The following is a 20,366-nucleotide window of genomic DNA, read 5'->3' on the forward strand; positions in this document are numbered from 1 at the left end:
TTTCTGCTTAGATGTACTATCAAACTTTCCCTATGAGAAATTATAGAAAAGCAACCTATCTGAACTATGATATGTGGAATGTGTTTTTTTATTTCTTCTGGCTGAATAAACATGTTATCACTCTAGTTTATTCAGGCTATTACCACCTGGACCAAAAGTCAATGACCGGCATTGCAGTAGGCGTTGGCATAGCCTTGACCTGTATCCTCATCTGTGTTCTCATCTTGATATACCGAAGCAAAGCCAGGTGCGTGTCCCTTTGTAGACGCTGGTGCAGGGCCTGGGTGATGGCTCGCAGGTTAGTGTGAGGACCAAAGATCCCAGAACCTACAGTGAAGCCATGTGGGTATGGTGCCTGCCTTTCATCCCAGCTTTCCAGAGGCAAAGGCAGAATAGTCCCTGCAGCTCAATAAACCAGTCTAACAGAAACGTCGATCTCCAGGCTCATTGAGAAACCATGTCTCAAATGTAAGGGAGATAATGATTGAGAAAGACCCCGGGTCAGCCTCAGCTCTCTACATGAATATACATTGAAACACACATGCATGACACACACACATAGAGAGAGATGATACTTATGCAGAGAGAGAGAGAGAGAGAGAGAGAGAGAGAGAGAGAGAGAGAGAGAGAGAGAGAGAGAGAAATGCTGTAATGGTTAAAAATATTTAAATGGCAGCAGCTGCAGGAAACAAATTGAAATCAAGTGCCTTGTGCATAACTGGGTATTTTTCTCCTTAAAATGAATGTTAGGTTATAGGGTTTTTACAGCTTGGAATGTGCTGAATTTATACTGAGATCATTTTCAAGCCAATTGAGGGGAAAATGCTGTGCCAATGAAAATCCCTAAATGAGGATTTGGTTTCTGCATTTCTATGTCATTCTGAGAAAACGAGAAGTACATTTGAGAGATTGGCTTTTGCTTTTGTGTCCGTTTTAATGGCACACTTGATCCAGCACACCCCTTCCCCCAGAAGATTCCTTAGGATTTCATGTCTAAGTGGTGACACCAGATATCCCTCAGTCTCCAGGAGAGGCACGGAAGAAATGGCTGGAATCATAGACAGCATTGAGGCTGATGAAGTAGGGATGTGTTAGCTCTTAGCTGTCAGGCAAATCAAACACTGCAACAGCGAGTGAAGTTAAAGATCTCGTGTTTAATTTCCAAAGTTTTTGAGGCATAAGCATTCAGGAACCCCACTGTTTTAAGACCCGTGAGCTAAAGAGCTAGCTCAGTTTGTAGAAATCTCTGCTAGTATCAGGAAGCCCTGGGTTCAATCTTCGGCGCTGCCTAAAGCCAGCTGTGATTTTATGTACTTCTCGTGGTAGTAAGTAGTTCGGAGGTGGAAGCAGAGGGATCAGGAGTTCAAGGTCAAGGGGCCTTCGGGTTGGCTCGGTAGATAAAGGTGGGCTCAATCCTCCAAACCCACAGGGTAGGAGTGAACTGAGTCTTGCCAGTTAGTTGTCCTGTGAACTTCACATGTACGTGCATATGCACACACGGACACACACACAGAGAGAATAATGTAAAGTTTTAAAACACAATAAAATAAATAAATTCACAAACATTTTCTACTACAAGTTTAAGGCCAGTCTAGGATACACAAGTCACTGTCTTAAAAAAAAAAGTTATGATTTGGGACATTAGCCTAAACCCATTGAGATGAGAAGGTTTTCCTACCATTATTTTAGGAAGTCATCCGCCTCTAAGACAACGCAGAGTGGAACCCAGCCGTTATCCCGAGCCAGTGCCTCTGTAGCAGCGGGGAGTGACATGGGGAAGAACCTGGAGAGAGCTACAGAAAACGAAGAGTCCTCAGTACCCATGATGCCAAGCTGCTTCATTGATGCGAAGGTTCGCTACATAACTAACGCTTCTCTCTTTAAAGATGGGAAGTTAACTTAGCGGCAAGGTGTGTTGAATGCGTTCTGTGATCCACCCACAGTTTTCAGAGAGAAGTCGAAGACACATCAAAGTACAAAGGGCGGAAGATCCAGGAAGAGATGGGAAAGACAGGAGCCATTACACAGGATTATCTGGGCTGTCATTAGCTATTGTTTATTGTAATCGGGCTCCCCTGTGCCTGTGGAGTCAACACTTTAAATTATTTTCCACTGAATTTGATGGCTGCCTGAATTGATGCTCAGCGCATACCGGGCACAGACAGGATTTACTTGAGATTTAAGGTTTTGCCTGCATGTGTATCTGTGCAGTACATGTGTGCCCCGTGCCTGCGGAAGGCAGAAGAGGGGGCATCAGAACCTCTGAAACTGGAGTTACATCGGTTGTGAGCTGCCGTGTGGGTCCTGAGAGAACAGCCTGTGCTTTTAACCACCGAGCCACCTCTGTCACCTCCAAAAAACATTGTTTTAAAAATAAAAAGAGATCAGGGCTGGAGAGACGGCTCAGCAGTTAGCATTTTCTGCTGTTCCTGAGGTCCCAGGTTCCATTCCCAGCTCCCACATGGTGTGACTCCACTTTACGTGGATCTGACTCCCTCTTCTGACCTCGGGCGTGTGGCACACATGCATACAGGCAGAACACCTGTATACATAAACTGAATAATGGTCTACACAGACCCCTAAAGCGCCTTCTTCCCTTGCTGGCCTGAGGAGGTAGAATGTTCCAAGGAACCGTCACCAGAGGGTGCTACCTCTTGACTTTGCCAAGGCTTGTGAGCGTGCTTTGGAAGCCAGCTAACACTGGTCAGCCTTGTCACATTCTCACAGGAGCTCCATAACCATTCGACATGTGTCAGACACTCCCAGCTCAGCAAAGAAAGTCTTCTACATTGTTAAAAAGATTCCTAGAAGAAATGATGGTGTAGCAGCTGCTTCCGGGGTCCTGCAGAGCTGAACGAGTCAGTAGGCAACCTCACATGGAAGAGGTTTATCCCCTGGATACGCCATCCTTCACAGACCCTTTCCAGAAGTTTACAGTGACTAAAGCATTTCCAAGTTTTACTAGAATTCATATTAATTTTTTGTGTTTCTTTATTTTGTGTTTCTGACATATGTGGGCATTTGTATGTTCATGGTGCATATGTGGAGGTCAGAGGGCAGTTTGCGGGAGTTGGTTCTCTCCTTCCACTCTATGGGTTTTGGGGATTGAATTCAGGTCTATCAGGCTTGGTGACAAGTGCCTTTCTGCTGTTGAGCCATTTTGCCTGCCCACAAGTTTATATTAATTTTATACAATCATTTAACAGACACAGTATACTCATATTGAACACAATGTTACATACAGAATTGATTTCTGCCGCTGTTTATGTTGTTTGCAGCCTGTTATAGGATTTTCTCCTCTCCCCCCACTCTCTCTCTGTCTTTCTCTCTCCCTGTGTCTGTCTGTCTGTCTGTCTGTCTGTCTGTCTGTCTGAGCATGTAACCCAGGCCTCAAATTCACTATATAGACAAGGCAGCCCTGGACTCCCGATTCCTCAGCCTCTATCTCTACCTCTTAAATTCTGGGATTACAGGCTTGCACCTCCACACCCCATTTATGTGGTTCTGGGGATCAAACCCAGAGCTGGCTTCATACTAGGCAGCCAGTTACAAGCGAGCCTTGTCCCCAGCCCTTAGAATCCAAAAAAAATTTTTTAAAGATTTATTCATTTATTATATATAAGTACACTGTAGCTGTCTTCAGATACACCAGAAGAGGGCATTGGATCTCTTTACAGATGGTTGTGAGCCACCATGTGGTTGCTGGGAATTGAACTCATGACCTCTGGAAGAGCAGTCAGGTGCTCTTAACCGCTGAGCCATCTCTCCAGCCCAAATCCAGAATTTCTAAATACTAGTACATATTGTGGTTCTGTTATCATTAGTTTGGTAGCAGATATAAGGAAAGATAGGAGAGAGACAGTAAAGAAGGAGGAGACAGAGAGAAAGGGCAGCAAACCTGAAATCAGAGAGACTGAGAGCAGCCGGAGGCAGACTAGTCCCCTCGGTTGGCCTGCAGGCGACACCTCACTTTTGGTTAACCATGGATCCAGGGATTGTTTTTCTCCACTTCTATTAAGGTATTTCAGCCATGCAGAAAACGCTGGACGGAGAATGTAATTATGCACAAGTAATCATTCCCACCTCATCGTCATTCCAAGCTTGCTTTCTGCAAAGAAAATTTTATCAGCACCACCCTTTATGCCAAATAGTTCGTTGTGGTCAGAGCGCTTAATAAGGATAGGAAGTAATCTTTAATAAGCACAGCTAGAGAAAGGGTTGGGGTAGGTACAGGGTAAACCAAGCTAGGCGTGATAGCTCGTTCCTGTCATCCCTAGTACACAGGAGGCTAAGGCGCAAGGACCACGAGCTCCATACCAGCACAGGCACATGGGGAAACCCAACCTTAAAGATTAATTAAATGAATAAACCTGGCATGTCTCTTTCTTGTGATGTGTACAGGCATTTGTCTGCATATGTCTGTGCACCACATATGTGCCTTGTGTGTACCTAAGCCAGAAGAGGGCATAGAGTCCCTTAAGCTGGAGTCATGGATAACTGTGAGCCACCATGTGTGTTCTGGGCATCAAACCCGGGTCCCCTGGAAGAACAGGCCGTTCTTTTAGCCACCAAGCCATCACTCCAGCCCTGATATGTTTTTGACCACAAATAAATGTCCTAAATATGTTTTCTCCCATGTAGGAGAGGTCACCATATGTGCAGTTGTCCTCTGGACATTTAAAATCTTTGTGTACTTCTTTTTTTTTTTTTCTTTTTTTTTTTTTCTTTTTTTTTTTTCTTTTTTTCGGAGCTGGAGATTGAACCCAGGGCCTTGTGCTTGCTAGGCAAGAGCTCTACCACTGAGCTAAATCCCCAACCCCCTTTGTGTACTTCTTTCAATGAACTCGAATCTCTCTCTAATACTGAAATACTTTCTCTTTTTATTTCCTCAGGGAGGGACTGACCTGATCATCAATAGCTATGGTCCTATTATTAAAAACAACCCTAAGAAAAAGTGGCGTTTTTTCCAAGACACTAAGAAGATCAAAGTTGAACAGGTAATTTGCCCATGTAAGGAGAATCCTCTACGGTCAGTGGCATAAAAAATGATAATTAGAAAGACAGGGAAAATGTAAGTGCAGCGTTTTTGACTAGCCTGGTTCGGTTCTGACTGGAGAGCTGTGTTGGGTAGGAAGACAGTGGGTAGTAATCAGATGTGGTTTCAGTGGGGCCTGAAGACTTAGGAGAAGGATGGAAGGAGTTATAATGAAATAACCAAGAGTTCGTTGTTTTTATTTGGTTGGGTTTTGTTTGTTTGGTTGGTTGGTTGGTTGGTTTGGTTTGGTTTGGTTTTTTGAGCCAGGGTTTCTCTGTGTAGCCCTGGCAGTTCTGGAATTCGCTCTCTAGATCAGGCTCCCTCCAGCTCACAGATCCTCTACCTCTGCTTCTGGGGTGCTGGGATTAAAGCCTGTGCCACCGCTGCCCGCCTTGTTATTTTTTTAAGGGGTTTTTGATTTTTTTTTTGTTTTTTGTTTTTTTTTAGTTAACATATGTATGCCTGTGGCTATATGCCCGTGAGTCCGGCACTAGGGGGCCAGCCCAGGGTGTTGGATCACCTGGGGCTCACAGATGATTGTGAGTCACTGGTGTGGTGTCCTTCCAGACCAATATGTGGTGTGGTCTTAATCGCTCAGCCATCTCTCCAGCCCCACCAAGGAAGGTTTTACCTCAGAAGTGCTGTCAGCCATCCAGGGGGAGCCACTGACCCGACAGACAGTCCACTCATGATGATGTCTTTTTTGGGGGAGTTGTGGGGGATTGGTTTTTGGTTTTTCAAAACAGGGCTTCTTTGTATAACCTTTGCTGTCCTGTAACTAGCTCTGTGGATCAAGTTTGTATTAAACTCAGACATCCCCCTGCCTCTGACTCTCAAGTGCTGGGATTAAAGGTATGCACCACTCCCGACAGCAAAGAGGGTGACTTTTTGTCCACGCACTTAAACTATCTGCTCTCTCATGGCTACCTTATCTTTTTGCCTAGACTCAAAGAAGAATTACTCAGACCGTGTGCTTTTACCAGCCAGGCACCACAGTGCTGATCAGCGATGAAGACTCCCCTAGCTCCCCAGGCCAGACCACCAGCTTCCCAAGACCTTTTGGGCCCACCACCCTGGACACTGAGCACTCAGCAAACAGTGAAGGCAGCCACGAGACAGGGGATTCTGGAAGGTTTTCCCATGAGTCCAATGATGAGATACATCTGTCCTCTGTCATCAGCAGCACACCCCCCACCTCGAATTCCCTCACCTGTGGTGATTCTGATGGGGATGCTGCACCGAAGAAGCATGGAGACCCTGCCCAGCCCTTGCCAGCTGAGCAGACCTCAGCCCCACAGCCAACACCTGCTGGGCTGCGACATGCTGCCGAGAGTGTTCCCGTCTAGATAGCCATGCTCAGGTATTCACAGCAAGCATCTGTTCCAAGGACAATGAACAGGGAGCCAAAGCCTTTTGTGAAAATCTTGACGTCTTACTGTTTGTTGTTTGTTTTTTGTTTTTGTTTTTTTATCTTTTTTAAAAGATTTTTTTAATTATTTTTAAGCTCACGAATTTTGAATGTTTCAATTGTCAACAATGTGAAAAAGGGCAGTCAAGATGCTTGACTAGACTTTAAAGATTGATCACTGGAGCGGAGGGAAGACTGCCTGAGCCCTCTGCTGAATAGCTACCTCAGTTTGCTGTTGGCGGACTCTGAAGACAACGGTGCTGCCTCCTTCGTGTACGAGTGCCGGTTTCTCTCAGTGGCATAACCAGCGGGACTTCCTAGTGACGCTGTGTGTCCATTGTGCGTGTGTGGTGTGTGTGTGTGACTGAAGGAGTCCGATAGGTGGAAGAGGAAGAACGTTGATCTGAAGCTCTGATTTTTTTTTTTTTTTTTTAAAGAACCATGACACCTGCATGATTGGATAATGTAACACCTCTGGCTGTCTGTGAGGAGAAAATATGGGAGTGTATTTATTTGAATGGATGAAACAAATACATCTCTTTGGAGAAGAGACCCATTCCGGAGTACGTAGGGATCATGTCCTTGCAAAGCTGTTGGGTTTTGGGAACCAGAGCAGGAGAATTTCGCTCCAGCCTGCACCCTCCTGCCCTCAGCCTGCAAAAGCCACCTTTCCCGTTGCTCCACGGCGAGCCAAGGGCTGCGCTGTCTCTTGTGAAGTACCACAGAGTTTCCAGAGTTAGCTGCAAAACACAGTGGTGGAAAGTGGATTTTATTTTTTTAATGGTTCAGATTTTCGTTTTTAAAATCTTAGTTCGGCTTCAAATGGGGCAAAGAAATGTTATTAAATATTAAGAATGAACGGAACCGTAGAGAGTAAGACAAACTTGAGGTTTTCGTGATAGCAGTGCCTTCTGATATATATTATGAAAAATTTTGCCTTATACCTTTTTAATATTCACGAAGATGTTTAGGAAAAAAAGTACCAAAAATTTGCCTTAAGGAAACGGCTTGGATCTTACTGATAGCTGGTTTGCTACCTGGCACCTTGCTGGAGTTGTTCTTTTTGAAGCGCAGGTTTGTCCCCCACCACCCTAGTGGCTGAGCTCTTGGCTTTGTACCCCACTAACAGCAGAATTGAGTTCATCCCTTTGTCTACTGTGAAATCAGCAAATTGTTTACTCCTCTGTAGAGCAGGCCTTCTCTGTCACAAGGCAGCACGCTAGGTGTGGAGCCACGTGGGAGGGACAAAGACTGAGCTGTGAGAAGAGACAAGTCCTTAACCTTTTAAAATCGTGGGTTTTGCCTTCCCCCCAATTTTTTAGAAATGGCTTTTGAATTGCGTTTGAAAAGAAGAACCCTCCATGGGTTTTCCCTTGAAACCAGCCCCTCCATGCACAGACAAGGCAGGTCCTGCCAAATGGTGTTCTAAAGTCGAGGGAATTCCGATACATGATCACCCCATGTCATCTATTGTGATGGCCTGACACTGCCACAGTTTTCATCGTGATTCTAAGTTTTGTGCCAAATTGGACTTGCTTGGAAGCCGACCGACCGGATGTGCCAGGCGCCACTCCTCAGCACAGTCCTTTCACCGTGGGCTTCTCGGTAAAATGGGGAGAAAAGAAGAAAGGAAAAAAAAAAAAAAAAAAGCAGAGCTTTAGGTGAACAATCGGAGGCGAGAAACATGGCTTCCTTCCCCTGCCTTCGCGCTCCTGTTTATACTACCTCGTTTTTAACGTTGTTCTAGTGTTATTGTTATTTCCTGTACTCAGGGACTTTGTTGTTACTCTTGAGCTCATGGTGCATGGGCGGGTGCACTGACAGGGTATGGTGTTGTTTGGGTCGTAAGTAGAAGTACGTGGGCCGACTTTTCTCAGTATCTAAAATGAAGGGGCACAGTGGGATCGGTGGTTCTCCATCGTCAGAAGCTAACAGAATGTAAAAGGAGAAACCAGGTTCGGGGCCGTACGTATTTAAACCGCGTTCCCTGCCTGCATCATCTGAAAGGCTGTGACGGGGACAGTCCCGGAAGAAAGTGCTCTGTTTAATGATGAACAGGCCCTTAGCTATGATAGATCTTCAGCTCATAATTATTTGCTAGTTCATTTTTTTTTAACCTTTTCATGTTTGCTCTCATACAGACTTTTCTGTCAGTTCTATTAACCAAAGAATTTCCAGTAGACAGTGAAATTTCTGTGACAAGTACCTTAAGTCCAATTCGCTAGAAACAGTTATAAATAGACTCGAACCCAAGTCACTTCTAACCGTAAACTGAAGGGTTTATACTGATAGTTACAATTAATTAGGCTAGTGACATAAACTACCTTACTGTCACCAGAGGGTTTTAAATCAACTGCTGTAATCCCCCTGCCAGCAGACGGCCTTTTTTTTTCTCCAGCAAGTAAAGAAACCTTCAACTCTGTAGTATTAATGTATTTTCAAATTGTTGAAATTACTTGTTGGAGAGGAAAAAAATAAGTCTTATCACTAATCTCATGGACTAAGGTATTTGATGTTTAACAGAGGCCTTCGGCCTGGCGAATGCCAGCTGCTTTGAAGTCTGAAGTTCTAACTAAAACGTGAGGGTTGTCATGTCTTCCTCAAGGGTTCATTACTTCATTGTACTCAACTCCAAATAAGCTGACATGCAAATCGGGAACTGTCTCATTTTCCACAAACGTGTTTGCTGGAAGTGGTGATAACCTGCCTGCCTGTCATTTTTAATGTCAAATATTACAATATACTGCTCATCAGTATTTTCATACCAAAGACCATTAAAATATATAGTTTAGCCTGTAAGTAAAGGTGAGCAGGTTTAAAGTAAATTTATTTAGAAGCAGATAGGGAATATAGCTTTAGTGGCAAAAAAAGAAGAAAATATCAAAAGGCTAAGTTTACATAGTTAAAGGCAAATACAGTTATATTGGTATTTATCAGTGTTTTTTATTCGAGTACTTTATATCAGCAAATTAAAAAAGAAATTTAAAACCAAAGATATTTAAGGTTACCTCAGAAGATAGGGGAATTTAGCTGTACATTGAACTGTTGTTTGTTGTTTTGTGTTAACAAACTGTCTGTGTAGACCCTCTCCTCTGTGTCCAGACGGCATCCTGAGGATTTCCCCTGCGTCTGTTCATTCAGTCACGGGGATGCTTTTGCTAAATGGCGCGTTACTTCCCTGCAGCCTGTGAGTGACAGGTCAACAGAGAGAACACTCCTCCGTTACGGGGGACTGTGGGAACCCCTACATCATCCCGTAGAGTCTGCATTCCTATGTAAAGTCGTTCTCTAGTTACTCAGCCCAAGGAAAGCAAAATGTGCCACTGTTTGGATGGGCGGTACTTTAGGCTCAGATACGGTTCCTAAATTGTAAGACTCTCTGTTTGGTCAACGGAGCTGGGCTTTCGATCTCAACTGAAAACCTGGGCGAAGAAGAATGGTTGTCTACAGAATCCAGAGATTTATAAAGTACCAAGGGAATTAGATGATACTGACGTGTTACAGGCCCTCTTGCCTTTACCTCAGACGTGAGCAATGGCAGCAGTGTGGCAGTGACTGGGGTGTGCACTGTTTGTCTGTCTTCTGAAGGACTTCTGCAAAAAGCATAAAGAAGGCTCCCAGCCCACGACGACGACTCAGGGTCTTAGGAAGATGCCATTGGAAACAACGCTTCGTGTCATGGAAGGCTGACTGTCATGGTGCACACCTGTCATCAGTTGCAGCAGTCGGAGGAAGGGGGCGGGGTGAATTTTAGGAAATGCTACCACCCATGGGCCAGTCAGTGCCTGTTGTGATTCATGATTCGATTCTGTACACTGGCATATTATATGTCCATTTTGAATACCGGACGTAGAAAAGAGTTTGAACTGTATTGTAAAGAGCTGGTACCTGATCCCAACCGTGTATTTTGCAAGATTTTCTTCCTGAAAATTTACCACATGCCTCCCTGATAAAATTGCTTTGGTAGAAGTCAAAAAAAAAAAAAATCGCTCCTGTGCTGTGTGAGCACAGAGAGGTGGGTTCCAGAGACCACCGTCCACAGCTGTTTGTCTACTTGTGAATTTTGTTGACATTTAGAAGGCAACCGAAGGCTCTATGCCAGGTTGATCACGCTCAGGACACGAGTTCACAGGCTAGTGCAATGCTTGTGTTACAGGCTTATCTAGCAGGTGGGTACCAGATTGATTTTTCTTGCAATTTCCACTAACAAACTATCAGTAACTTAGTGTCTGTAAACAGCCACACACGGTCTTGGAGCTCTGTAGGTCAGAACTCTTTCTTTCTGAGGCATTTTCCTGCTGTGAAGCCCTCGCTGTCCTGGAACCTGCAGTATGTGTAAACCAGGCTGGCTTTGAACCAGTGGTGACACTGCCACCTCATCCTCCCACACCCTGAGACTACAGGGTGTGCCACCAATCCAGCTATAGGATAAAATGAAGGCGTAGATGGGACTGCGCTCCTTCTGAGGCCTGAAGGAATAATCTATTCCCTTGCCTGCTTCAGCCTTTGAAGACTGAACTCCCGTTCCTTCAGAGCCAGCCACAAAGCCCTTCCCCTCCGCCTTTTCAGACCCCCAAGAAAGAAAAGTTCTTCAGTTTTAAGTACTCATTAGATTAGATACTCGGGCCTTCATCATGGGAGCTGATGTCCTTCTGTGAACCCTATCTGCCAGGTTTCCTTTGACCTACATGGTGAAGTTCTCTCCGGTTCTAGGCATTTCCCCGCAGACTAACATGGGTGGCCATTGCGTTTCCCTGATGTAGTAGGGTAGGGATCCACTGATTCTGTGGGATTCCTCTCTCAGTAACACGGTACTAGGTTTTCAAGAGATAGTAAATCTGAGGTTCCCTTGCCCCATAGAGACCTTTAAAATGTCGAGGACCAGAAAGGGTAGAGCCTGTGTTTGTTGAGAGCACCCATTAAAACCTCTCTCTAAACATCCCTCAAAGGCAATTCAACTTTAAGCATTTATTTATTTATTTATTTTGGAAACAAGCTTCCTAACCCCTCCAGTCTGATCTATGTTTTCATGGGGGGAGGTCTCTTAAAAGTTTGTCTCTTGACTGGGCGGGGCAGAAAGTTTTGAAAATGTTTTTCTCTCTCCGGTGATCACATGTGTGGATGCAGGTTGAGGAAAGGACTTACCACATTTGGGACCCTTGGTCGATGAGCAGGACAAGGCAGATTTATCCTTTTGTTTTGTCTTGCCCAACGTGGTTTCTGCCTTCACTTCACCAGCGTGGATGTCCAGCCTTGTGGCTGGGCCACTCTGAAGGTCCCCGTTACCCTTCAGCAGAAGAGATAAAACTGTTTCCACCACAGATGACAACCAGGGTGAGATGCTGGATGAGAAAAGGCCAGCTGTCCTTGAACTCCCAGAGAGCTACCAGCCTCAGCCTCTTGAGTGCCGAGATGCAAGTGTACACCTGCCCCAGCCCCTTCGTTTATTTTGAAGATGGGAACTCTTCCCTTGTGTCTTCCAGCTTAGCTCCATCTATAATCTGCAAGGTCTTCTAGGTTTCCTCAGGTTTCTGTCTCCTGCATCGTTTGTGAGACAGAAATAGCTTCCCGACTTACAGCCTTGAAAAAAAAAAATGTTAGCTACTGCTTTTCCTACAGAACTGTCTTTAAGGAACAAAACTACTTTTCGTTGTGTGAGGTCAGTCATACTGTTTCTTATTTGCCACATTCTATAGTATCTGGTCCATTCCCAAACTAAAACCCTTCCTGGAGATAAGCCTGAACACATATGTTGCCTTAGCCACTTAGGGTTTAGGAGATGTATTAAGAAAATTTGTCTGTCTGTCACTGTCGCTGGACAAACGTTTATGTGTGTACGTGTAGCAATTTTTTTTCTATTTCAAAGATGTGAATTTGATGAAGTGTGGGAGCCAGTGAAGCTGTTCTGTGTCGTGGGTGTTCTGGGTCCTGCCACTCCCTGCTTCCTCGTAAGGGCACCATGTCCTGGCTTCCTGGTGGGCTGTAGAGCGACACTTGATTTCTGCTCGTCTCAGGGGACCAGCTCTGCAGGCTCCATCTCGTGAAGAAAGTGAATGTTTGCCTTGATTTTTGAATGTATTTTTTTAAATGTCTTCTTAAAACATATTTTCGTTTAATAATGTGGGTTTTGTTTTCTTTCCTAGCATGATAGTAAATATTTCTTAGTACCCTACACCCCTACCCCAGGAAGTTTATATTCTACCCTACAGGTCATGCCAAAAATGAATAAAAGTTTAAATGCCAAAATGTTTATAAAAACTGCTGTCTACATACTGATTGATTGCACAGTTTAAATAAAACCTTTCCTTAGTTTTAAAAAAAACACCCGAAGGCATGTGTTTTCCTTCTTTGGATACTAGAGAGTAAAAATACCCTTTGGTTTAGCTGGGGATGGGGGGAAAGAGGGTGGCTGGAGCGGGGGAAACACAACTTTGATACCAGCACTGAGGAGGCAGAGGCAGGTGGATTTCTGAGTTCAAGGCCAGCCTTGTCTACAGAGTGAGTTCCAGGACAGTCAGGGCTACGTAGTGAAATCCTGTATGTGTGTTTGAGTGGGGGTGGAGGGCTATGCAATAAAATACTGTATGTGTGTTTGGTGTGGGGGGAGGGGTTGGGGAGTGTGCTGTAGTGGAGAACATATAGAGCTAGAGAGATGGCTCAGTGGGTGAAGCACTTGCTGAACAAGCCGGATGACCTGAGCTTGATACTGGAACCCATGCAAAGTTTGAAGGGGAAAAAATGACTGCACAAAATTGCTCTGACCTCCACACCTGCGATAGCACCTGTACACACATAACGCATGTGTGCGCACGCGCACAAACACATCTTAAACACACTAGTAGCGATAAATAACATTTGAGCTTTTTTTTTTCAACATTTTGTTTTTTTTTAATGTAACTGTTTTAAAAAATGTAACAAGTTTGAGTTAATGACAGTAAAGCCCAAAACAAATGAGAAAATATAATACCTTCTATTATTTTTATTTTTTAAAATATTCTTTATTTTTCATGTATGAGTACTTTGTCTACATGTCTGTATGTATGTATGTATGTATGTATGTATGTATGTGCCAAGTGCCCACTGAGATCAGATGGCACCAGATCTTTGGAACTACAGGTATGGTTAGTTTGAGCTGCCATGTTGGTGCTGGGAACTGAACCTGGGTCCTCAACAAAAACAGTAAGTGCTCTAATCACTGATCAAGCAATGTCTCCATCCCAAGTTTTAAGTGTGTGTGTGTGTGTGTGTGTGTGTGTGTGTGCTTGTGTGTGTGTGTGTGTGCTTGTGTGTGTATGTGCGTGTGTGTGTGCGTGTGTTTGTGTGTGTGTGTGTGTGTGTGTTGTAAGTGGTTGTGAACTGCACAGCGTAGGTGCTGGGACCACAAGTTGTGTTCTCCGTAAATAGTAGATACCCTTAACCACTGAGCAATCCCTCCAGCCTGAGTTACACCATTCACAGTACACAGGATCATCCTTGCTAGAAGTCTGAACAAATATCAGAGTGAAAGTCCTGCGGGCCATGTTCTTTAACCCCAAGGTGATGAGAGGAGAAGCTAATTATTGGAAGGGAGAATGCTAAACACCTCTGAGTAATGTATGAGTCTAAACGTCCAAATGAGAATAAAGTGGAATGAATGGAAACCAAGACAGCAGAGCCGAGCAGTGACTGAGCATGTGCAAACAGAAAAGCAAGAACAAGAACTCCTGGTACAGTAAAACAGAGCCTAGGAATATAACTCAATACATTAGGGGGAAACATTAGCAGTGGGTGACTGCTGCCATCAAATAACGTGAGCTCAACCCTGGGACCCACAGTGGAAGGAGAGAACTGACTCCTGAGAGTTGTTCTCTGGCCTCCCCACATGTGTGCATGTGTTCACAGAAATAGATAAATGTACAAAACGTTAGTTTCAGAAAGAAGCTAGAAAATCACTGTAAGCTCCAAAGACAAACAGTCGGAGACCCACTTGACACGTCAAATAAGCTGAGTGTTGAACTTTAATTTTTTCAAACCTTATTTTTTTTTTTTTTTGGTTCTTTTTTTCGGAGCTGGGGACCGAACCCAGGGCCTTGTGCTTCCTAGGTAAGCGCTCTACCACTGAGCTAAATCCCCAGCCCCAAACCTTATTTTTAAAGATGATTATAAGATGCTTTAATCTGCCTTGTAGCCCACCACCCACCAGAGGTATTGGGAAAGAAAGGTTACGGGTTGGGGGTGGGAGGGAGACAACCGGTTTAGAAAGGTTCTTTGGAGCAATTCCCGTCTGTGTTGTCTGGAAATCAGCCGTTTAGTTCACAGGTTAGCAGCAGCAGCTCGATCTACTCACAAACACTTCACGCCAGCAGTCCGGTTTGGAGGAGTCGCGATAGCAAACAGGAATCAGCAGTGGTGGCACTGCCTAGCTTCAGCCTCAGCAGGAGGGATCCAGAGGAACGCCAGGAGTTCTCAACCATACCTGTCAGGGAAGTGAAGATCAGCAAAGACTTGAGACCCACAAGCATTGCACTGCTAGCTGAACCGGCAAGTCAAACTCTGTCTCTGTCACTCCATGGAGTCCTATTTATTCCTTCCAAATATCACGTGTCCTTCACGTGCCTTGCCTCAGCACGTGAGTCTGTCTTAGCTGACATCACTCTGCAATCAGCCTGAGTCCTCGGAAGTGGAAAGAAACTGCAGTACACCACAAGTTTGTTGACGCACTTTTTCTTTCTACAGTGTCCCAACAAATGCAGCTCAACTATGCAGGGTAAGGAGGACCAACACACGTGTCATTAGCAAAGAATCCTTCATCACGTGCCCTCTCACATGCTTGCTTTAGCAGAACATCCGTAGTCTGTTTCAGCTAAATGTTCCTTCACGAGTCTGCCTTAGTCTTTCACCTGTGTCCACTTCAACTAAACGTTCCTTCATTTGTTTGCCTCAGCAAAATGACTTTTCAAAGAACCCTTAGATTTCCACTTCAAGAAATCCATTCCCCTAATCTCATCACTTGGGAGGTGGAGGATCAAGAGTCCGGGGCCGGGTTGGGGATTTGGCTCAGTGGTAGAGCGCTTGCCTAGGAAGCGCAAGGCCCTGGGTTCGGTCCCCAGCTCCGGAAAAAAAAAAAAAAAAAAGAGTCCGGGGCCATCCTCGGCTACATAGCAAGTTCAAGGCAGCCTGAGTTACATGAAAATCGATCTTTTAGTGTAAATAAGGAAAATTAATGTACTGGTCTGTATATACAATAAGATATTACCCCCCAAAGAAATAAAACTGTTGATACATGTACAACATGGATGAATCGTGAAGACAGACTTTTTTTTTCTATTTTCTTTTTTTCGGAGCTGGGGACCGAACCCAGGGCCTTGCGCTTGCTAGGCAAGCGCTCTACCACTGAGCTAAATCCCCAACCCCGAAGACAGACTTTTAAGGGCTTAAAACTGGACATTTCTGTCTCTTAAAAGACTTCATAAAATGCCAACCATTCCATATTTCGAGTATTCTTTTTACACTAAGCCTTGCCCTGGTCTCACCTAGTTCCAACTTGGGTTTCATTCACAATTACTCATGCATCTTGCTCATTCTTTTTTTTTTTTTTTTTTTTTAAGATTTATTTATTATATATAAGTACACTGTAGCTGTCTTCAGATACACCAGAAGAGGGCATCAGATCTCTTTACAGATGGTTGTGAGCCACCATGTGGTTGCTGGGAATTGAACTCATGACCTCTGGAAGAGCAGTCGGGTGCTCTTAACCGCTGAGCCATCTCTCCAGCCCCCCATCTTGCTCATTCTTAAAACATTCTCTCAGGGTTGGGTTCGGTCCCCAGCTCCGAAAAAAAAAAAAAAAATTCTCTCAGGCTGCCATCTGCCTATTCTGGGAATATTTATGCCCTGAAAAAAAGCCCACCTTTTCCTGTTGACTGTAAAAAACAGAGTGAAGTGAGGCAAGGACCCTATGTGATGGTCACATTAGTGTCCTCAGGGGTCACATATAGGGTGGGTGGGTTTTCTTTTCTTTTTAATTATTTTTTATTTTTTCCATGTAATATGTTTTGATCATATTCTTTGCCCTTCCCTAAGTCCCCCCAGGACCTCCCAACCTCTGCAGTCCCCCAACTTCATGTTTTTTTTCTCTCACTCTAAAAGAATTAAATAACGGAAGGAAGATAAAAATACCAAACTATAACAAACCATGGAGTCCGTGACCGTGAGGCCTGACTTGGAGTGTAGTTTTACAGGGGAGTTCTTTTCTTGATGCCCTTAACAATCTGCCTTGCAATTTCCCATTTCTTCTTCATTTCCTTTATAGGTTTCTCTGTCTCCGTGTAACCTTGAAAACATGTGTTGGCTTGAATTCTATTCTTAGCTATCTTCATTGGTTCTGGGTGACTCCATTTGCATCTGTGGCCTGGGTCTGTCCACGTTCACTGGGATGTCTTTCTAAACAGTGGAGTCTGTCTACGTACTTGCACATCTCTGAACGAGAGGTGCAGTAAAGGTCACCTGAGGAGCTCATAACCGTTTCTCATGGGTTTGAGTACAGCAAGGTGAAGGGTTATTTTTGAAAGGGATCTCACCATTTGGGGGGCATAAGGAGATAACAGCCTGTATTAGTGACTTTCTTTGCGGTGGCAAAATACCTAACCAAAGCAGCTTAAGGAAGGAAGGGTTTGTTTTGGTTCTCAGGCCAACATGGTGAGTGTCAGGTAGCTAGAGCATCCCATTACAGCCTCCCTCCCTCGGGGAAACAGAGAGACAAGCTGGTGTTCTCTTTCTCTTTCACTTTATTCTTTATTTCTTTTTCACTTTCTCTTTATTCAGCCCAAGACCCCAGGAAATAGGATGGTGGACCCCACGAGGGAGGTAGGTCTTCTACCTCAGTTGACCTCATTTAACTAATTCCTCACAGCATGTCCTGAGGTTAGTCTCCTAGGTGATTCTAGATCCTGACAGACAGATTTCCCCATAGTCATGGGGACTGCCTGGACTGTGTCAATATGATGCTACTTCAGTTTTCCTTCAATACTTAAAGATTTGTGTCCATGATGCTGGATCAGTAGCAGTACTGAGGCATAGTGACAACTCCTCATAGTGATCTGGCATTGCCCCATTGAACAGACTGGAAGAATGCAACAGACATGAAAGTATGAAGAGTATTTGTATAACTGTGTAAAAACACCATGTCTCCCTGTCTCCCTTCCCTGTCCCCATGAGTCTTAATATAACGACACTTGTATGTTTTGAGTGACAGTCCCAATTTGTTCTACTCTTCTTTTTTTAAAGATTTATTTATTTCTTATATATAAGTACACTGTCGCTGTCTTCTCCCACACCAGAAGAGGGCATCAGATCTCATTCAAATGATTGTGAGCCACCGTGTGGTTGCTGGGATTTGAACTCAGGACTTCTGGAAGAACAGTCAGTGCTCTTAACCACTGAGCCATCTCTCCAGCCCTGTTCTGCTCTTTTTTGTGTCCATGTAGTAATCCATTCCTACAGTGGTTCTAGAATTGACCAAATAAACTAACCAATGAGGCACAGCCAAGACTTGGAAAGTGCTTGCACAGTAAGATTTGCCCTCCCTTTATGCTCTTGCAAATCTTGTAAGCATTGTCATCTGAAGGAGCCCAGACTATAGGGCTGGACGCTGCCCCCAACCCAGCTGTGATGCTTGCTCATTGTTCCTGCTAAAAGCCATCCACTTACCGGAAAGTAGAGCCTTAGGCTACCAACTGACCACAAATTCCTGAATTACTTTGTGATACTGCAAATAGACATTCTATCAGAGTCCAGCATAGTCTGCCTGGCCACAGAATTATAAGCAACTAAATGATTGTTTATACTGAGTTTATACAGCACTGATACACAATAACTTATAAATACCATCAATGCAGATGTGACCTCACCCCAGGTACTAGTATATGCATAACCTAAGGTATTATCTTTCTGTCAACTGAACTTCCCAATCTCAGACTTAGGGTGTCCAAAACTGAGCTCACTTCCCCCTCCCCCAATGTCACCACCAGATTTCTCTACCTGTGCCCATCCCACAAAGACAAGGCTGTCAAGCAAGCTCATGGCTGGTACCTCATGCAATGTCATAGTCATTGCTTCTCACAGTTCCCCAACTCTTTCTCCCTACCTCAGTGTTTGAGGCACTCTCTCGCTTCTTGGATATCATTTCATAGTTGGTCTTGCTTACAGTGTGTCTCCTTCAGAGTTCAGGTACCACAGAGATAGCATTAGGAGGCCTTGAAGAGGTCATCAGACCACAAGGGTGCCTCCTGCACAACGTAAATGGGGTGCTGTCTTAGTGCTGCTGCTGTGATACCACGTCCTGACAAAAGCAGCTTATGAAGGGGAGGGTTAATTCTGGCTCATAGGTCAAGGCACAGTCCACCATGGTAGGGAACACAAAGCAGCAGGTCATACCATATCCCAGTCAGGAAACAGAGCAGCGGTTGCTTCCTAGTGCTTTGCTCTTTCTCCAGTCTAGTCTAGTCTAGTTTAGTTTAGTTTAGTTTAGTTTAGTTTAGTTTAGTTTAGTTTAGTTTTTGAGACAGGGTCTCACTGTATGGCCCAGGTTGATCTGGAACTCACTATGTAGTCTAAGATGGCCTGGAATTCACTACGTAGACCAGGCTGTCCCTGAATTCACAAGGTTCTGCCTATTGAGTGCTAGGATTAAAGGTGTGGGCTCCTATGCCCAGCTTTTTAAAAAAGATTTATTCTTATTTTATGTGTATAAGTGTCTGTTTGTCTGCCTGCCCGCATGCATGCACACATGCGTGCACGCACGTACTTACATACATACGTATGTATGTGTACCATGTCTGTGCCTAGTATCTGAAGAGAGCATTGGATCCCCTGGAATTAGAGTAATGGATGATTGTGAGCCAATATGTCAGTTCTGGGAACAGAACCCCCGTCATCTGTCTATCTGAAACAGCAGCTCTTAACCAATGATCCACCCCTCCAGCCCCTCTGCCCTGCCTTGACTTTTGACAAGGTCTCTCAGTGAACCTTGTTACTGTTTTTGGCACACTGGCTCTTCCTCTCCAACTTCCCAGTCCTGGGTTTACAGACAAATCAGTGCCCAGCTTTTATGCAAATGCTGAGGAACCTAACTCATGCTTGTCTGCCCCCACCCCCAGACAAGGACTCTCTGTATGTAGTTTTGGCTGGCCTCGAACACACAAGTATCCATCTGCCTCAGCCTCCAGAGTGCTAGGATTAATGGCGTGGCATGTGCCACCACCGATCAGGACCCAGCTATTCTTTTTCTAAACAGAAATGTAGGATTTTGCCTTGGCCATTGCCTGAGCACTTGAATGAGTTCTGTAAGTCTTGTGTATAGGAAGATGAGAATCCCGTTTTGGTTAGTTATAGGTCCTCCTGTGCTTAAAGAACACTTGTCAGACATACTTGTCTAAGGTCGGATATAGAAACAAACGATATTTTACCTGATGGAAGATTGGAGGCTGCACCTAGTTTCTCTTAGCACAACCAGAACAACTACAACGAACCAGGGACATTCCTAAACGTTCAGAGAATGTCAGAACTAGAAGATACCATAGAGATGAAGTCCCACACACTTTACAAATCAGAAAATGAACCTTGAGAGTGTATGCCTCAGTTGTCTCGGGTCACAGAGCTCAAGGGAAGAATGTGGACCACCACTACTTGAATCTAATTTACACTCCCGTTGGATTGGGATGGGGAAATCTTGTCCATGTAAGGTCACCTTTCCCACTGCTCTTCTGGTGTTAATTCTATGCGCTATTTAGAATAACTCAGTCATAGCGCCTCCAAAGACGGGGGCGTTGCAGAAACACGAGTTCGAGCCATGGGGCACGGGGAAAGCGGGGTGTCCCCATATCCTATGCTATACTGCTTTCTCTGACAAAGTTTTTCTGAAATCTGACTGTGAGGCCAAGACTC

At 44.5% G+C, this 20,366-nt stretch overlaps 1 protein-coding gene across 5 annotated transcripts in view; it reads left to right on the forward strand.

Annotated features, from left to right (window-relative positions):
- Prtg (protogenin) overlaps positions 1–12,767 on the forward strand; it is a 109,507-nt gene extending 96,740 nt beyond the window's left edge. For 4 of the 5 annotated variants that reach the window (XM_039081517.2, XM_039081518.2, XM_039081519.2 and 1 more), the window contains 4 exons: positions 127–247; positions 1,690–1,852; positions 4,893–4,997; positions 5,980–12,767. In XM_039081517.2, coding sequence (XP_038937445.1) covers positions 127–247; positions 1,690–1,852; positions 4,893–4,997; positions 5,980–6,381 — 791 coding nt within the window. In that variant the 3' untranslated portion in view covers positions 6,382–12,767. The remainder of the gene's footprint in view (positions 1–126; positions 248–1,689; positions 1,853–4,892; positions 4,998–5,979) is intronic. The other variant, NM_001037651.2, reaches the window with a different exon arrangement.
- The last annotated feature ends 7,599 nt before the right edge of the window (positions 12,768–20,366 follow it).

The sequence above is a fragment of the Rattus norvegicus genome, chromosome 8, assembly GCF_036323735.1.
Source record: "Rattus norvegicus strain BN/NHsdMcwi chromosome 8, GRCr8, whole genome shotgun sequence".
In the NCBI taxonomy this organism is placed as follows: domain Eukaryota; kingdom Metazoa; phylum Chordata; class Mammalia; order Rodentia; family Muridae; genus Rattus; species Rattus norvegicus.